We start from the raw sequence: 16,363 nt of genomic DNA on the forward strand, positions 1-16,363 counted from the left end.
TTTGAAATAAAATCAGACTTTCAAATGACAAAGCATTGTAATTAAAGTAAAAACGAAAATCACTTAACTACACATCATTATTGCATTTTGGTATTTTATTTAGAAAAATTTAATTTCTTAAGTAGAGAAAAGAAAAAAAGACTAGCAGGGGAAAAAAATTAAAAACATGTGAGAAGAAAAACATTCTCGAGGGAAAGAAAAGGAAAAAGAAAGGTCAAAGGTATCAGGGGTGGGATTAGCAATTTAGCAGTAAAGAAAGTCAACTTGAAAGAAATAGCCTTAACTGAAGTGAACTTCTTTCTTCAACAAGAAAAGAGTAGAATTGTTGGATAAAGAAACAGATTACTTGTTGGATAAGAGGTTTGTGGCCCTGGTAGAGCAGCTGCCCTCTTCATTCTGATTAATTGATTAGTTGGTAGGCTTTCTTCTCCTTCTTCTTAGTCTTGGGCAATCTTTGACTATCCTGTAATTAAAGAATATGTCTCTTCGGTTAGCCTGCATTTTAAATATTTTGTTGTATGATGGAAACATTCTTGATGCCCTTTATTTGAAAAGAAGTTAGAATTTATCTTTTTGATTTGGTAGGCTGGGAAAAAGGGAGATTATGAAATCTTCAAGGGGGTGTTAAAAGGGAGATGGTAGAAAGCGGGAAAGAGATAGAAAATTGCAATTTTAAGAGAGAATTTTGCTGGGAATGAGCTGAATTATCAACGCACTGCTTAGAGTTCAATGTGGAGTTTTAAGAACAAATAGTTTTGGAATTTTAGTTGCTTTTTAGGAATTTGATTTGTAGTTGTAAGTTTGAAGATAAAAGGAGAAGTCCCGTTTAATGACTTATCTTTTGATATGAAATGGATTATAAATGAGCGGATTTGCAGTTGATGGTAGATCCGAGTAAGAGGAGGAACTGAATTCTTTAGATGCAGATTTGCATGTTTAAACGGTGTAGGAAGGATGGTATCTGGCTTTGAAGATTGCCAAGGGCAATAGCCTAGGGATTTTAGGTGCAATTCCTATTTTTGTGTGTGATATTAACGACGCTTTTTGATTCTTGCATGAGTGATTAGAACAAGAAAACATGAGTAACTATCTGAAGAAAAATCGGTTCTTACCAGGTTGATATAGAAAACAAGACTCTGGAGGATGAGAGGTTGCTTGTGTTATGTTTAGGAAAGAAGTTTGTCATAACAGGCTTGTAATTTGATGACCAATATGTAGTTTTAGGCTTATGATAAACCAATACTTTTCTTTTTTTTTTTAATCAAATTCCTACTCTCCAAACAGCTAATGGTACTAAATGTTAATTAGCTGTCAAACCATCTTAGCAATAAACTTGACATATTGCACATTTCTATTATGGAAAAAATTTTGGATCAATCAGACAGTTTTTGGGTGCTTACTGCTCCAGGGGAAAAGTTGTTTCCAGTCAATTAAGATTGTGCCTAAATTCTGCACTAAAATGACCTGTGTCAGTTTTGAGGAAAATCTGTTCAAAGAAATGCTAGAGAATGCATCATTTTAGTATGTTGCACTTCTGCATCTTTGTATAGTGTAATGTGATACCAATAGTGTGGACAACTGAACACTGATATGCTTTTTCCTACGTAATATTTTTTTGTTCTTTGGCTATTGTAATCTCAAATAGTGTCTTTCTATTTGATCCTTCATGCTGGTTATTTGATCCTTCATGCTGGTTATCCTTCATGCTTTTATGGACTGTATTTCTGTAGATCACTAGATTGATTAACTTGTGTAGATCCCTTCTGTGACGTTAAATATCATCCATGTCAATTAATTTATAGGGAAAATGGCCTGTTTCATCCTTCACATTTCGCAAAAATATTCTTTTCGTCCCTCACTTTTAAAATGAAGCAAATTCGTCCCTGACATTTAAAAATTAAAGCTATTACATTTCTGAACCTAATTTTCAATCTGAATCAAACTATTCAATAACCCAGTAATAAATTTTGGAAATAGAATTGATAGATAACTCGATCAATTTCATCATATTCACATGACATTTATTAAATCAAAAAAATAAAAATTATAACATAAAAGACCATTCTTTGTCTTGGAATAGTAGAGTTTTTTTTTTGGTAAATCTTTTCATACACCGTTAGTATATCGACTTGCGAATCTAGATGTGTATCATAAATACAAAATTTGATGTTTAAATTTAAATTGAAATGATATGCGGTACATAAAACCGTCAGTGTATACAATGATAATATAGAAAAGATTAATCTTTCTTTTTTATGTTATAATTTTTTATTTTTTATTTTTGGGTTCATTAAATTTTACATGAATATCAAGTTGAGTTAACTAAGTGATTTATCAATTAGACCCCCAAAATTTGTAATCAGGTTGATTGGTGGTTTGATTCAGATTGAAATTTGGGTTCAAGGATGTAAGAACTTCAGTTTTTAAATGTCAAGGACGAAATTGCTTCCTTTTAAAAGTGAAGGATGAAAAGAATATTTTTGTAAAATGTAAATGATGAAACCGATCATTTTCCTAATTTATAATTGATGACTTTTGCTTGCCTAGTTGCCTTAATAGTGCTTAACTGATGGCAAACAGGACTTTGATCGTTTGGGAGGCAGCTAGATGCACAGGGTAGTATAGTTAATTTGTAACTTTCCTCTCTCGACAATTGAGGATTCATAATCAAACTCTGTTAGTTCTATATATCAAACATATTGCTGGACTGAAATCTAGCCTGCAGTAAGTAGAATTAGCATTTGGTTATGCACAAGAATAGGGGAGGCAGATCATTCTAAGATACTTGGATACAGACTATTCAAGTACTGAAGTACTTCGTTCAACTTGTTGAATATAAGAAAAGCCATGGGATTCCCTTAGTAGTCATCACCAGCAAGAGTATATGTACACCATCATGTTATTTCGCTGTAGCTGTATAAAACAGTTTATGTGTTTACAATGCATCTGCAAAAGCTTTATTGACTGTAAAGTTGTGATTTAAAGTGAATAATGGTTTGACTTCTTTTAGTCCATGTCAATTTTTGACGTGTAAACAGGCCAAAATATTGGACAGAAGTATTGTGGATAGCCTTGTGTAGACCAACCAATTTTGGAGCTGTTATAATGTATTTGCATGACTGTGATAGCAAGAAGCATTAGGCATCTCTTCTGTCAGAGTCTCGTCCCTTCACCTTAGAGGTTCAGTTATTTTTAGTTGTTGCCTAGAAAGTTGTCAGAATGGTGGATTTCCAAGCAAATGTTCTCTCCTGTCTCACGATCTCTCTTGGCTTCCTCTCACTAATATACTTCATCTTTCGGAAATACTCTTCTGCACCCAACTGTGCTCCATCTCCTCAGTCATACCCTCTGGTTGGAAATATCATTGGCTTCCTCCTCAACCGCCACCGCTTCCATGATTGGGTTGCTGAAATGCTTTCATGCACCCCAGATCTTACTCTTCAGGTCAATGGCTTCCTTGGCCTTTCTCATGGCATTTGCACTGCCAACCCTGTCAATCTTGACCATCTTCTTCGGTCCAATTTTTCTAATTACGTGAAAGGCTCCCGTTTCCATAATGTACTACAAGATCTTCTTGGTGATGGCATCTTCAAAGTTGATGGTGAACTCTGGTCTTCACAACGCAAAATTGCCAGCCATGAGTTTAACACCAAATCTCTCAAGCATTTCATCTCAAGCACTGTCCAAGGTCAAATTTCAAACCGCTTGATTCCATACCTATCCTTCGCATGTGATAAGGAAGAAGTCATCGATTTACAAGAGGTTTTTCGCAGGTTTGCATTCGATAACATATGCAACGTTGCATTTGGTGTTGACCCTGCATGGTTAGACTTGAACAAGGTTGATCACAACTCACGGAATTTGTCATTTGTCTGTGCATTTGATCATGCCGTGGAGGTTAGTTCAGACAGGTTTATGTCACCTTTACCTGCAATATGGAAGATGAAGAGGCTTCTGAATATTGGTAGTGAAAAACAATACAATGAAGACATTCAAGTAATAAATGATTATGCCATGGATATTATACGATCCAAAGAGAAAATGCGCCTGAACCAAGAGGGAAATGAGCTGGGACAGAATCAAGATTTGTTATCTAGGTTTATGGATTCAGTGTCAAATCTCGGATTTCATAATCAAGATGAAAAGAGGAAGTTCTTGAGAGATATAGTGATCAGCTTCATACTTGCAGGTATGGATTATACAGCTGCTGTATATTTTTCACATTAGTATATATGGCTTTATGACAGGAATTTGTTAGCATAGTATTGATTGTCTAGTTTACAAGGCTGTTAGTAATATGAGATCTTTTGTTTAACTTTTGTTGGCAGGTAAAGACAGTACCTCAACAGCATTGACTTGGTTTTTCTGGTTAATTTCTGGCCATCCTCAGTATGAGCAGTTGATCTATAGTGAACTGCTGGCAACAATTGCGACATCTCCAGAGAAAGCACCAGAAAGTTTAAGCTATGATGAGCTTAAGAAGCTCCATTTCCTACATGCAGCCCTCTCAGAATCATTACGGCTCTTCCCACCAGTGCCAATCAATTCAAGATTAACTGTATCTAAGGATACCCTGAGTACAGGGACTTTCGTGGGTAAAGGGTGGTTTGCTGATTACTCAGCTTATGCAGCAGGGAGGATGGAGAGGCTGTGGGGTCCTGATTGTCGGGAGTTCAGGCCTGAGAGATGGTTGGATGAAGATGGTGTATTCCAGCCCTGTGATCAATTCAAATTCCCAGTATTTCATTGTGGTCCTAGGATGTGCTTGGGGAAGGACATGGCTTACATGCAAATGAAATCTGTTGCTGCATCTGTTATTTATAGTTTTGAAGTTAAGGCTGTTGATGGAGGTGGATTACCAGAAAGGATTTTTCATCCACCTTACACATTATCCCTTCTCCTCAAGATGAGTGGTGGATTGCCTGTTAAGCTCAAGAAAAGGCAATTGACAACCTCAAGTTGGACTCAGAAATAGACCATTTTACTAGAGAAAATTTTAGCATGCAAGTTCAAACATCAACACATGTACATACCTGTTTGTTGCAAAACAATTGAAACTATTCTGTCAATAATATTGGGGGGAATATGTATGAGAGGCTTGATGCGTTTTTTACTTTCATTTTCTCAATCCAATTATTGACATACCAATTACTAAATTCTTTATCTTATGAGGCTTACTGGAAACTTTTAATTGCAATTCAAGCATTGAAAAGAATGCATCTTTTGGCTTAATCAGTTGTACTTGCATCCAGAATGGCCAATGCAGGGTCCACTAAATTCAAAACAAAAGAAAGAAATTTGACTGCATAAAATACTAAAATATGGTAAACTTGATCAATGATCATGAATTGAAAATAAATGATTGAGAAAAACTCCTAAACACAGATCGCTGATTTTTATTATATACAATATAACTAGATAAGGGATCCATAACTGCTTAAGCGAGGTATTTACAATTTGAGCAAGATTAAATATAATAGAGTACCAAAGCAAAACAAACAACCGACTCCACTGGGGATCGAACCCAGAATCTCTGGTTCCGTAGACCAGCGCCTTATCCATTGGGCCATGGAGTCCCTTGTTGATCTGTTTCTTCAGAAAATTTATTACTATATTTCTGATCTTTTTAATCCTTCGCATCCAATACACTGGTTACCGAAATACAATTTGATAAGAACATATCGGATATTGTCTTCAACTGACTCACAAATGGATGAAAAAAAAAAACAAAAACTTAAGGCCAGATTGAAGAATTTATTTGTTTACTAAATTTTTTGCGAAAGTAATTTTGGACCCATCTCTTTATTATTATTATTATGTGCTTATCATGTGTCTCGAGAATGACACAAATTCAGAAAAAACTCTAAATTGATTGCTCCTGTATTGTTTAACCTCCTCATTTGATTTGGATCCTCAATAATAAGGAAGTGGATTGTTCGAGATAATTCATGGTGCAATTATCCTATCAATTTTTTGAAGTAAAACGGGCTAAGTTTCATCCTCTTTTTTGCCCTCGTTTAAAGAAACGTCACGCTAATTTTTAATTTCTTACATGCACTTTAAATGAAGACGATATGCCAATAAAAAATTTTAAAAAGAAGGAAAATGATATTAATACTTTTCAAAAAATCGACACTCCTTAAATTTCATCTAATGCAAATGAAGGAATACCTACTTTTTTGAGAAATGCTAATTTTCTAAAAAAAAAAAATTTTGTGCAAGAAGTTTGAAAAAGGTATTTGACTGCCATTTCCTCGTTTTCACTGTAGACTCTTTTTTCAACGGTTCATCCACAGCTCAACAGCGGCAACGTGGCACACAAATTCAAACACGTCATCTTCTGTTAATTGTAACCCCAATATTTAAGTACACAGTATTTCATTTCACTTGTATCACTACTTTTTTGTGATATAATTTTGCGAAAAAGCATTCCTCTTTCATACTCGAATTCATGAATGAGAATAAACACAAGAATGATAGTAGAATTGTTTTTTGTTGGGAGGGAAAGAGAGAGAGAGGGGGGGAATTGCACCAGCAAAGAAGGAATAAACTGTAAAAACCATATCAAGTGCGTCATAAAATACTGATAAGAACCCACAAAACAGAAATCAGAGACCATTTTGAATATCTACATAAAGGTCAGGTAAACCACTGTACTAGAAAGTAGAGGCAAGGGTTTATTTTCATTTTACAGACATCGCTTCATTAGGACAACCAAATATCGGAGAAGACAAAACTGGATATTTAAGTACTGTGGATTTCACCTGCACAAAGATGGGGTTTTAATTAAGATAAGTTCATTTCTTGCGAGAAAGTGCCGCAGCAATGCCACCAGCCAAAAGACCAACAGCAGTGGCAGCAATGCCCATCCCAATCACTCCATCTGCAACAGAGGAAAAGGAAACCAGAAAGTATTAGCCATTGGCTTCTTAAATCAACTTGAAGTAACTAATACTTCCCTTCATGAGTCGTATATGTGTCGCTCAAAGGAAATACAGTGTTTACTAAAATTTAAAGCCAAAAAAAAAAATTCAGGTTACCACCTTTTGTAATTTTTTCTTCAATTGTTTTCTTGAGGCTTAAGGCTTGCCTCCAATCAGGTGCAACCTGCAGAAACCATGAGTAACATTTTTCAACTTACAAGTCAAACAGGGGAGAGGCCAAAATATATGGGAACCTGTCCTTAATTTACAGGGTATTTAAGGATGACAAATATATTAGCCTTTTGCTTTCTATACGGTAACTCAGATACATAAAGAGCCCTTTTTCAGTCAGTGAACATGAAAGTAATTATTACGACTTTCAGTTTGTGAAGATCAGACCTCCAAACAGCGCTCAACAAGTTGTCTGCTCCTTGTGTAGTCTCCACTTCTATAGTAACCCACAGCCAGGAGATAAATTCTTTCCCTAGTTTGCAGTGGGCTACCACTGCCAGACAGAGAAGCTGCAAACATGGTTTACAGTTAATATCAACCATTTCAACACAAGAAGAGGGAAAAATCAAGAGAGACAATTTCCAACCCGCTATGCAAAAGAAACTTCAGAAGTATTGCTGCATAAAATGCGAAGTGCATTGTAGCAGAAAGGTCTACCTCATCCAACTAATAATTTACTGTGAAGCGCATGCTAAAATTTCAGGAACTATGCAAACAATGAAGCAGTTATTACCCAACCACAAGATTGGCAACATAGAAGAAATAGGCAAGTCAGCTAGACAAAATCAAAATGCAAGTCAAAGGGACAGAATAAAAATCCCCAGGTAGCCAAATTAAAAAGAGTAACACATAAAGATGAAAGAGACAAAGTAACATGAGAATGTAAAGAAAGAGAAAAAGACACAGGGCAGGAAAATGGGAGGAAGAAATAAACAGGGGAAATCAGTCATATACTGTTTTCCATTTTCTTCAAGAAAACATGTATGGTTCAAGAAGGATTTTCTGATGAACGTACACAGAAATAGCAGGGGTAGAAAAGGGCATGTGCGGATACCTTTGCCCTAGCATGTAGTGCATTGATCAACAGCAAACATTACAAATACCAAGAGTTGACAAGTGCATTATCAGCAGAGCTACCAATGGGAAACCATGTGGTATTTTATAAAAATGGAAGAAAGGAGGAGGAAGAAAAACTGCAAAAGTTACATTCCCTACCCGAGAAAGAATCAAACACTAAATGTCCCGATACACCACTGAAGCAGAAAAAGGTGAAAAAGACGAAAGCAAGTTCTACTAGAATCAAAACCTTATAACCTCAAACAGCGATTCAGGAAATTCCATTCATTTTACTTAAAAAGAGTACCATGAAAAAATCGCATGGATAAACCCACAAACTCAAAGATTTGCACAAAAACATGCAGCAAAGAGAGAGAGAGACCCATGTTTATCATTTCCAAACTGACCTTCGAGCATTGCTATCCCTCGTTGTACATCCTCTGGCCTTTTTGAGTGAACAAGAGCCCAGGACAAGCGCATGATACATTCACTTTTAAGTTCATCAGTGGAACCTTTCTCAGCCTCAGCAACTTCACGTTCACAACCCTGTAGACATGATACTATTTAAATCAGCGAAGGGAAATTACATAATGTAAACAAGTAAGAAGAGAAGTATGCCATGAGCATGTTGGCACAAATGTGCAACCAAACAAACAACCTAGCAGTGATGACACATGACTGTACCAAATGCAGTTTGAGAAGTAGCATAAGAATATCATCACAAAAAATGCATGTTAATCCCTAGGTATAACCAACTTCATAGGCCACAGATTCTATAACAACATTTTCAGAGTAAACAACCAGCAAGCAAGGGATAGAGAAGATATTAATTGTTTAAGTCCACCATCCAAAACAGAAAGGCTTCAGTTGCTTGAAAACAAATACAGCTGTCATTATCTGGCTCATCTTATGAATACTTTATTAACTCCGACAAACCCATTTTAATAAAAGGAGTACTGCTAACTCTTTTGCCTACATCAGTTTCTATAGTTCCATACCCAAAGAACACAGATAAAACCAATACTGCTCCAAATTCCGATGAATCATTTATAAAAGGAAGTCATTCTCACTATCGAAAAATGAGATTCAAGAAATCTACATACAAATATAAAGCATGTATGATTGATACTACTCAACATTGCAATATATACACACACCATTCCATGGAATGTACCTTAATTTGCTTTGGAAACTTATTATAAAGGACAAGATGATGAGTTTAAAATACTTCCATAGTCATAAGACGAAAAATAATTTTCTGTTGGTTTTGAAGGACAGCTGTTTATTCCAATAGTTTAACAGAGTTCAAGGGCAAATAATCAGGCTAACTTACTATTCGTTTTAAAGACAGCAGTTTAATAGTTTAACAAAGTTTGAGGTCAAATAATTAGGCAACATACTGTTGGCCCTATCATGATTCTAACTGTTGCATTTCCCAAAATTCTCAGTCAGAAAGCCTGTGACAGTTGAATTAATTCATTCACCCATAAATACAGGTCAATAACAAAAACTGGAAATGCATCAAGCACCCAAAGGAAAAAAACATCAAGGCTGTTCTTGGGACAAAAAACCACTCATAACACATACATCACCATACACCTCAAACTCCGATCACAAGATCCAATGGGCCAAACACGCTTAAACTTAATTTGTTTTCCTGTTGTATTTTTCTGGGAATTACTGTAAATGCCAAGTCAGGTTCAGAGGTTGGAGTTCGAATTTCAGGATTACAATGATTTTCTTACAAGAAACTTAAACGTTCAACCTCCCACCAATTCCTAAGAGCAGCAAAATATTTTCTTTTTCAGAGAGAGGCGGAAAAAGAAAATCTGGCAGCTGTGAGTTAAGACACTGAACAATACAAAAGCCTGTAACTAAAAATTTTAAATTTAGACTTGATTTTGGCAGCAACTGCTCAGGGTTTAAATTCAAAATTCTAGTAAATCTTATTTAATTAGGTTTTTGAAGTATTATCTTGGATTTATTGTACCCCAATCACCAAATCCCCAAACTTCCAAACCCTAATTGAATTTCACGAATTCAAAAAATGCTGCATGCAATAATCACGCATAAATGGTGATCCTACACGAATAGAGAGATATACATGGATGGAAGAACTTACCGCCACGATGTCGGAGTCGCACCAGGGAATCTGGTCACCGCCGCTGAAGAAATTTCCGACAGACTCGAAGAATTTCGCCATCTTAGCTTCCATTTCCTTTCTTACTTTCTCTTTTATGTTTTATTATATCTTATTCCTCTATTCTAGTTTCTTCAGGAAATATTATTGGATCAAGTAGGAGCGGCAAAGAAAAGAGAACTTGCTTTTTAAGTCAAAGTTAAGCCGGCTCCGTTTGGATTAGCTGTTTTTGGGTTTGTTTTTCAAAAACACCACTGTAGCATTTTGAATCTGAAAAACAAGTCCGTTTGGATTAGTTGTTTTTTGGGTTGTTTTTCAAAAACTATATGAAAAACTTTTACTGTAGATTTTTTTGGATTATTTTTAGAGATATTTTTGAAACATATTTTTGAGTATTTTTAGAATATTATAATTTTTATATTTTTATATAAATATACATTTATGCATTTATAATACATTTATAGATATTTATAAATAAATATATTTATATATTCATATAAAAATATATAAATGTATTATATTATATATAATACATAATATAAATATATTTATAAATGTATAAGTGTATATTATTATAAATGTATAAATTATAAATGAATATTATAAATATATTATAAATTATAAGTGTATATTATTATAAATGTATAAATTAGTATATTATAAATATATATTAATATTATGTAGAAATGTATTTATATAATTAATATAAATGTATATATGTATTGATATTATGTATAAATGTAAAATTAATATTATGTATATTAATATAAATGTATAAATGTATTATATTATATATAATACATAATATAAATGTATATTTAAATGTATAAGTGTATATTATTAAAAATGTATAAATTATAAATGAATATTATATAAATGTATAAATTAATAAATTATAAATATATATTAATATTATGTAGAAATGTATTAATATAATTAATATAAATATATACATGTATTAATATTATGTATAAATGTAAAATTAATATTATGTATATTAATATAAATATATAAATGTATTATATTATATATTATGCATAATATAAATGTATATTATAAATATACATAAATATTTATATATTGTGTATAAATGTACATTTATATAAATGTATAATATATTATATATTATATTATATATAATTTATATAACATATAATATTTATGTAAATATATTATAAATATATAAAAATATATTATAAATAAAATAAAATATTTATAATATGTATGTATAAATATATAATATTAGAAATGTATAATATATATAATATACATTATTATTAATATAATTTATGTATAATATACATAATTGAAATATACATATTAATATATATATATATATATAAAACAAAATTGAATAAATATATTTATAAATTTATATATAAATAAATGTATTTATATAAATATATAATATTTATTTCAATTGATATAATATATATAATATTATACATAATTGAAATAAATATATTTATATTAATATAATATATATAATATACATAATTGAAATATACATATTAAAATACATAATTGAAATATACATATTAAAATATATTAAAATATATTAAAATATAATTGAAATATACATATTAAAATACATAATTAAAATATACAAATTGAAATATACTTATTAAAATATACAAATTAAATATACATAATTGAAATATATTTGGAGTTGTTTTTGATATATTTCCTGGGAGTGTTTTTGAAATACACATTACTGTAGCATTTGGAATGTGAAAAACAGTTTTTCAAAAACAGGTGCAAAAACACTCAATCCAAACGCAGCCAAGCTTTAAATATTGGGAGACTTTTTTTGTTTTTTTGGAATTATTTTGTGTGTGTGAACTCTCGACTGGAACTTAAGCATTAAGCAGTGGTAGCGGCATTTTTGTCTTGTTTTTGTTTTCATTTTTTTTTTAGTACTTTGTGAAAGAGAAAGATAAGAAAAAAAAGGGATAATTGCAGAAACCTCCCCTGAGGTTTCTGACAGTTTCACTCCCCTCCCCTGTGGTTTCTGAAATTCCACAAACCTCCCCTAAAACTTGATAGGCAATGCCAAAATAGACCCAATTTAAAAATACAAACAATAAAAAATTAGTATCTGGAGAGAGAAACAAGTGTATACCACAAATGCCCTCATTATCTTGGGTTAGAGAGCTAATCCGATGTGAAGAATTGGGAGGGAATTTAAGAAGAATGAAACTTGAGGGGGTGTAAGTGAGACCAATCAATAGACAAGCACACAACGTCAGGGGAGGTTTTAGTGGAGGGTTCTTACTTCTGGTTATTAGATTAGTGGAGCAATGCTCTTTCCAAAGTGTTCATAGTGTACAAAACAAGATTTAGAGCAGTTCATTAATGTAGAAAGCTATGATGAACATTGAGTGTCAGGAATTAAAACAACTGAGCAGAAAATCTCCCTTGTTTTCTTTACTTCAGCCATTCAGCAATGCTGTCAATCCACTGGTCACTGAAGCCTTAAGAGTAGGAGAAACTGAATCACTTCCCAGAAATACATCAAAAAGAGCTGATATCACATTTGTTGACTCAGTAGTTGCATCAACACCAGAAGGCAACCCATCACTCGATACAGAAACCTTCAGATTTTTTAAGAGAGTCAAGCTGATATGTTTACAAGAAAGAAAATAGCACAGTAGAAGCTTAAGACTAAGAAGAAAAGAGGAAACACATCTTTAGCAAAAAGCCATCAGTATATAAAGAAATGCAGGAAAATTGAATTTTACTACATGCAACTTACAAGCATTTTGGTAGAGTCCGGCCAAGTCAAGAAGATAATGGTACCCTTATTAAGAGGCCTTCCTTGAAACAGAGTACTAAATGTAGAAAGAGAGAGGTATCAACTGGAGTAGGCGATTTAATTCTTGGAGAGATGGCTTCATCTAAGGCATCCCAAAACGTTTTACCATCCACGTCTCTCACCAGAACAATTTGCAGAGATTTTTCCAAAGGAGCTGCAGTTTCCAATCAATATTAGCTTCTTAATTTACTTTTCCCTCTCCTCTCTTTCCTTGTTCAATCAGATTTGATAAATGCAAACAGTTTTATCCTAGTGAAATTGACTGATTCACATATAGCCCAGCAGCATACACCTTGACACCAATGATTGCAAAAACTCTCTCCTTGTATCCTGACATTATTGCAATAAATTTAATATTTGCAGAAGATAAATTTTTCAATCAGCAGCTACAATCCCAAATTGAATGGAATCATTTCAAAGTTCAAGCAGCAAGCTCCTTAATTTGCACTAAAAGGATGTTTGAGAAACTGACCAGTTCCAGTTAATGACATTGAGGTGGAGCAGCCTAGAATGCTTAATGACGTTCGGAACTTTACTTTTGTTGCAGGCTCCTCTGTATATTCTTTACTTTCAACTAAAGCATAACTCAATGGTAAAAGTGTCAGATTTCAGGCAGGATGATACATTATGATGCTATGACCTATTTTCATCGTTTGTATTTGATTTATAGCCCATCTTCTGCAATAAGCAAACTTGCTGCTGCATTCTCTAATAAAGGATGTCTAATGTATTTTAGGGATCTACCTTAGCCACTCTTACTTTTCTTCCCATACAATGGAGCACAATATCATGAACATCAGTGTTAACCATCCTACAATAGACAATCATAGCCTACTGAAGTTACAATATTAGTTATTGAAGTTACAGAAAATATTAGTTACAATATTAACCATCTTGCAACATTGGTTGTTGAAGTTACAGAGAAAGAATGAGCTCTCAAAGTACTGAGGTTTGGCATCTAACTATATCAAACAACCCAAGTAAGACGAGAAATATAGAATCAAGCAAGCATAATCTGGTAGAGGCTTAGCAAACCAAGTCACATGACAAACCAGAAAATCATAAGCAAACATATATCAAGCTTATACAAACAACGCACAAATCATCATAAGCTGCCAAGGAATGTTGAAACAGTCTCCGAAATCTTAAACACTTACCTGGTAAATTTTTCTGGTCAAGCTAAGAGACTCTTCAACAAAGCTTAGAATCAACAAGTTTGTTTGCCAACCATTAAGCTCAGTTGCTCTATCTCAACAATGGCGGGAGTCCAGTAAGTTTCTTGCTTCTATATGCACAGATTTTTTTCAAGCTGTTATGTCAATCAGATCAAGATCATGGCGCCTAAGTTTGGCTCCATTTCACTACACTCGCTTTTCTATTTTGGTTGTTAGGACTCTAATTTATGGTTAATTACATTAATTGTGTTTATAACTAACTTAACTAATAGCTTTCAGATAATCACGAAATATTAGCAAAATTGTAAGGGTCTTTAAGTCTTTTTGGCACCAATGATGTAAGAAATGGGACCTCACCATCTGACAAGGGAGGTTTGTGGAGGTTTCTGAAATTATCCCGAAAAAAAATGCCACATCTAATTCTGGAAAAAAGTCTATAGGGATCCGGGGCCTAGTGATAGTAGGATACAGTGTAGATACTAGGGATAATTTCAGAAACCTCCCCTGAGGTTTTTGACAGTCTCACTCTCCTCCCCTGTAGTTTCAAAAAATCACAAACCTCCCCTGAGGTTTAGGATTTTGTAACAAAATCAGCCCATGATATCAAAAGTGAACATAAAAAAGTGTTTTCAGGAAAGAGAGGGAATTTTGTTTCCATAAATGCCCCTGAGGTAAGTGTACAAATTATATTAGTGAAATAATGAAAACTAATAAAAATAAAAAATAAATTAGAAAAAAGGGATAATTTCAGATACAATATGTTATTCATCAATAATATTATATCAAAAACTTTTACTAGATGGTTATTTGTTCCAATTGCATATTAAATCAACTATTAGTGCTTATGAGAGTGCATTAAATATTTAGTAGAGAAGTAGTTTACTTCAATAAGTAGCATGTATATAAATACTTAGTGAATGTACAATCTGGTTGAAATAATGTACATCGTGTTATCGACCAAGTACGATGCATAGAAATTGTTGAACATGCAGTTATTTATTTACATGCATATTGCAATTAGTCATTGCAGCAATATGCATAGTGCAATGGTATGTATACATTTGGAATGGTTATTAGTGCTTTGACCCACTTATGCATCTCCTTACAAGCTTCAGTGGGTATGTAATTTTATCTATATGACTAATACTAATTTACCTATAAACACCTTACACGGGGTGATCTATGAGGTACAATCAGTTTACAAATATCCATTATGTTAGATGTTAATTACTTGACTGTGTATATCTATAAAATGTAGTGTAATGGTATGCATAAATTTGGAATGGTTAGGTGTTAAAAAAATATATATCATGTTAGGTGTTAGGTATTTGACTATGTATATATGTAAAAGAAAGATTAGATATAGCATAGAAAAAAGTAATTACGTGAGTTGGAATATATTTGTTCTGATAATCACGAAATATTAGCTGACTTATGAGGGTATTTAAGTCTTTTTGGATGATGTAAGAAATGGGACCTAAATTCTGACAGAGGAGGTTTGTGATATTTTTGAAACTACAAGGGAGGAGAGTGAGACTGTCAAAAATCTTAGGGTAGGTATCTGAAATTATCCCTAGATACTAAAAGAATAATAAATATCAATATTAAAATAATAATTATAGACACTAACACAACAATAAGTAAAAATATAATAAATTTTCTATATCATCAAAATGTGTGCCCAAAAATTTTGTTGTGTTTTTTCAATCTTATTATGTTATGTTTACTACATTAACATCTACATTTTTTTTTTTTGGCATCATTGTAGGTATCTGGGCCCATGGACTGGTAATACCGTACGGCCCAACTAATCCCACAGCGGGTTGGGAGCGGCCTGCCCCAAGCATCACCAGCCACGGTAGTAGCCGGGATTCGATCCCTGGACGTGGCTCTCCCCCAACTGAGACTACAACCACGGGACCGAACCCAGAGGGGCCATTAGCATCTACATTTGTTATGGTAGTATCTGCATTATACTGTGTTGTCATCACTGGTGATAGTAGAATCTCTTGATTTAGTCAGCAGCGATTTTTGAGCTCAGATTCTGCGATGTGAGTGCAAAACATAATCATGGTAATAGATGAGGTGTTTTGAAATTAGGTGGAGTGGATTAAATGTAAGACATCTATTTTAATGTGTTAAAAAAATTTGTTGTATTTTTATATATTATTGTGTTAGTATTTACAACTGTTTTGCTAGAATGTATATCGTATCATGTAATTGAATATGGTAAATTATGGAT

At 33.2% G+C, this 16,363-nt stretch overlaps 2 protein-coding genes, 1 non-coding gene and 1 pseudogene across 4 annotated transcripts; 1 reads left to right on the forward strand and 3 right to left on the reverse strand.

Annotated features, from left to right (window-relative positions):
* The first annotated feature begins 356 nt into the window (after nt 1–356).
* Nucleotides 357–5,119, forward strand: LOC113749349 (cytochrome P450 94A1-like). 2 transcript variants are annotated; one of them, XM_027293052.1, is made up of 3 exons: nt 357–415; nt 3,039–4,189; nt 4,329–5,119. In XM_027293052.1, the coding sequence occupies exons 2-3, from the start codon at nt 3,220–3,222 to the stop codon at nt 4,973–4,975; spliced, it is 1,617 nt and encodes a 538-aa protein (XP_027148853.1). In that variant the 5' UTR covers nt 357–415; nt 3,039–3,219; the 3' UTR covers nt 4,976–5,119. The 2 variants fall into 2 exon arrangements, with proteins under 2 accessions (XP_027148853.1, XP_027148860.1); XM_027293059.1 differs by lacking the exon at nt 357–415 and adding an exon at nt 467–1,521.
* Nucleotides 5,120–5,503: 384 nt separating this feature from the next.
* On the reverse strand, nt 5,504–5,576 carry TRNAR-ACG. The gene has a single exon. It is a non-coding gene; the product is annotated as a tRNA-Arg (tRNA).
* Nucleotides 5,577–6,546: 970 nt separating this feature from the next.
* Nucleotides 6,547–10,300, reverse strand: LOC113775261 (mitochondrial fission 1 protein A-like). The gene is made up of 5 exons (XM_027320066.1): nt 10,114–10,300; nt 8,399–8,537; nt 7,323–7,444; nt 7,044–7,107; nt 6,547–6,883 (listed from the first exon to the last, which is right to left on the reverse strand). The coding sequence occupies exons 1-5, from the start codon at nt 10,204–10,206 to the stop codon at nt 6,798–6,800; spliced, it is 504 nt and encodes a 167-aa protein (XP_027175867.1). The 5' UTR covers nt 10,207–10,300; the 3' UTR covers nt 6,547–6,797.
* A 2,254-nt stretch (nt 10,301–12,554) lies between these two features.
* LOC113770533 lies at nt 12,555–16,109 on the reverse strand (annotated as a pseudogene).
* Nucleotides 16,110–16,363: the final 254 nt, after the last annotated feature.

Source organism: Coffea eugenioides, chromosome 1 (assembly GCF_003713205.1).
Source record: "Coffea eugenioides isolate CCC68of chromosome 1, Ceug_1.0, whole genome shotgun sequence".
Taxonomy (NCBI): Eukaryota; Viridiplantae; Streptophyta; class Magnoliopsida; order Gentianales; family Rubiaceae; genus Coffea; species Coffea eugenioides.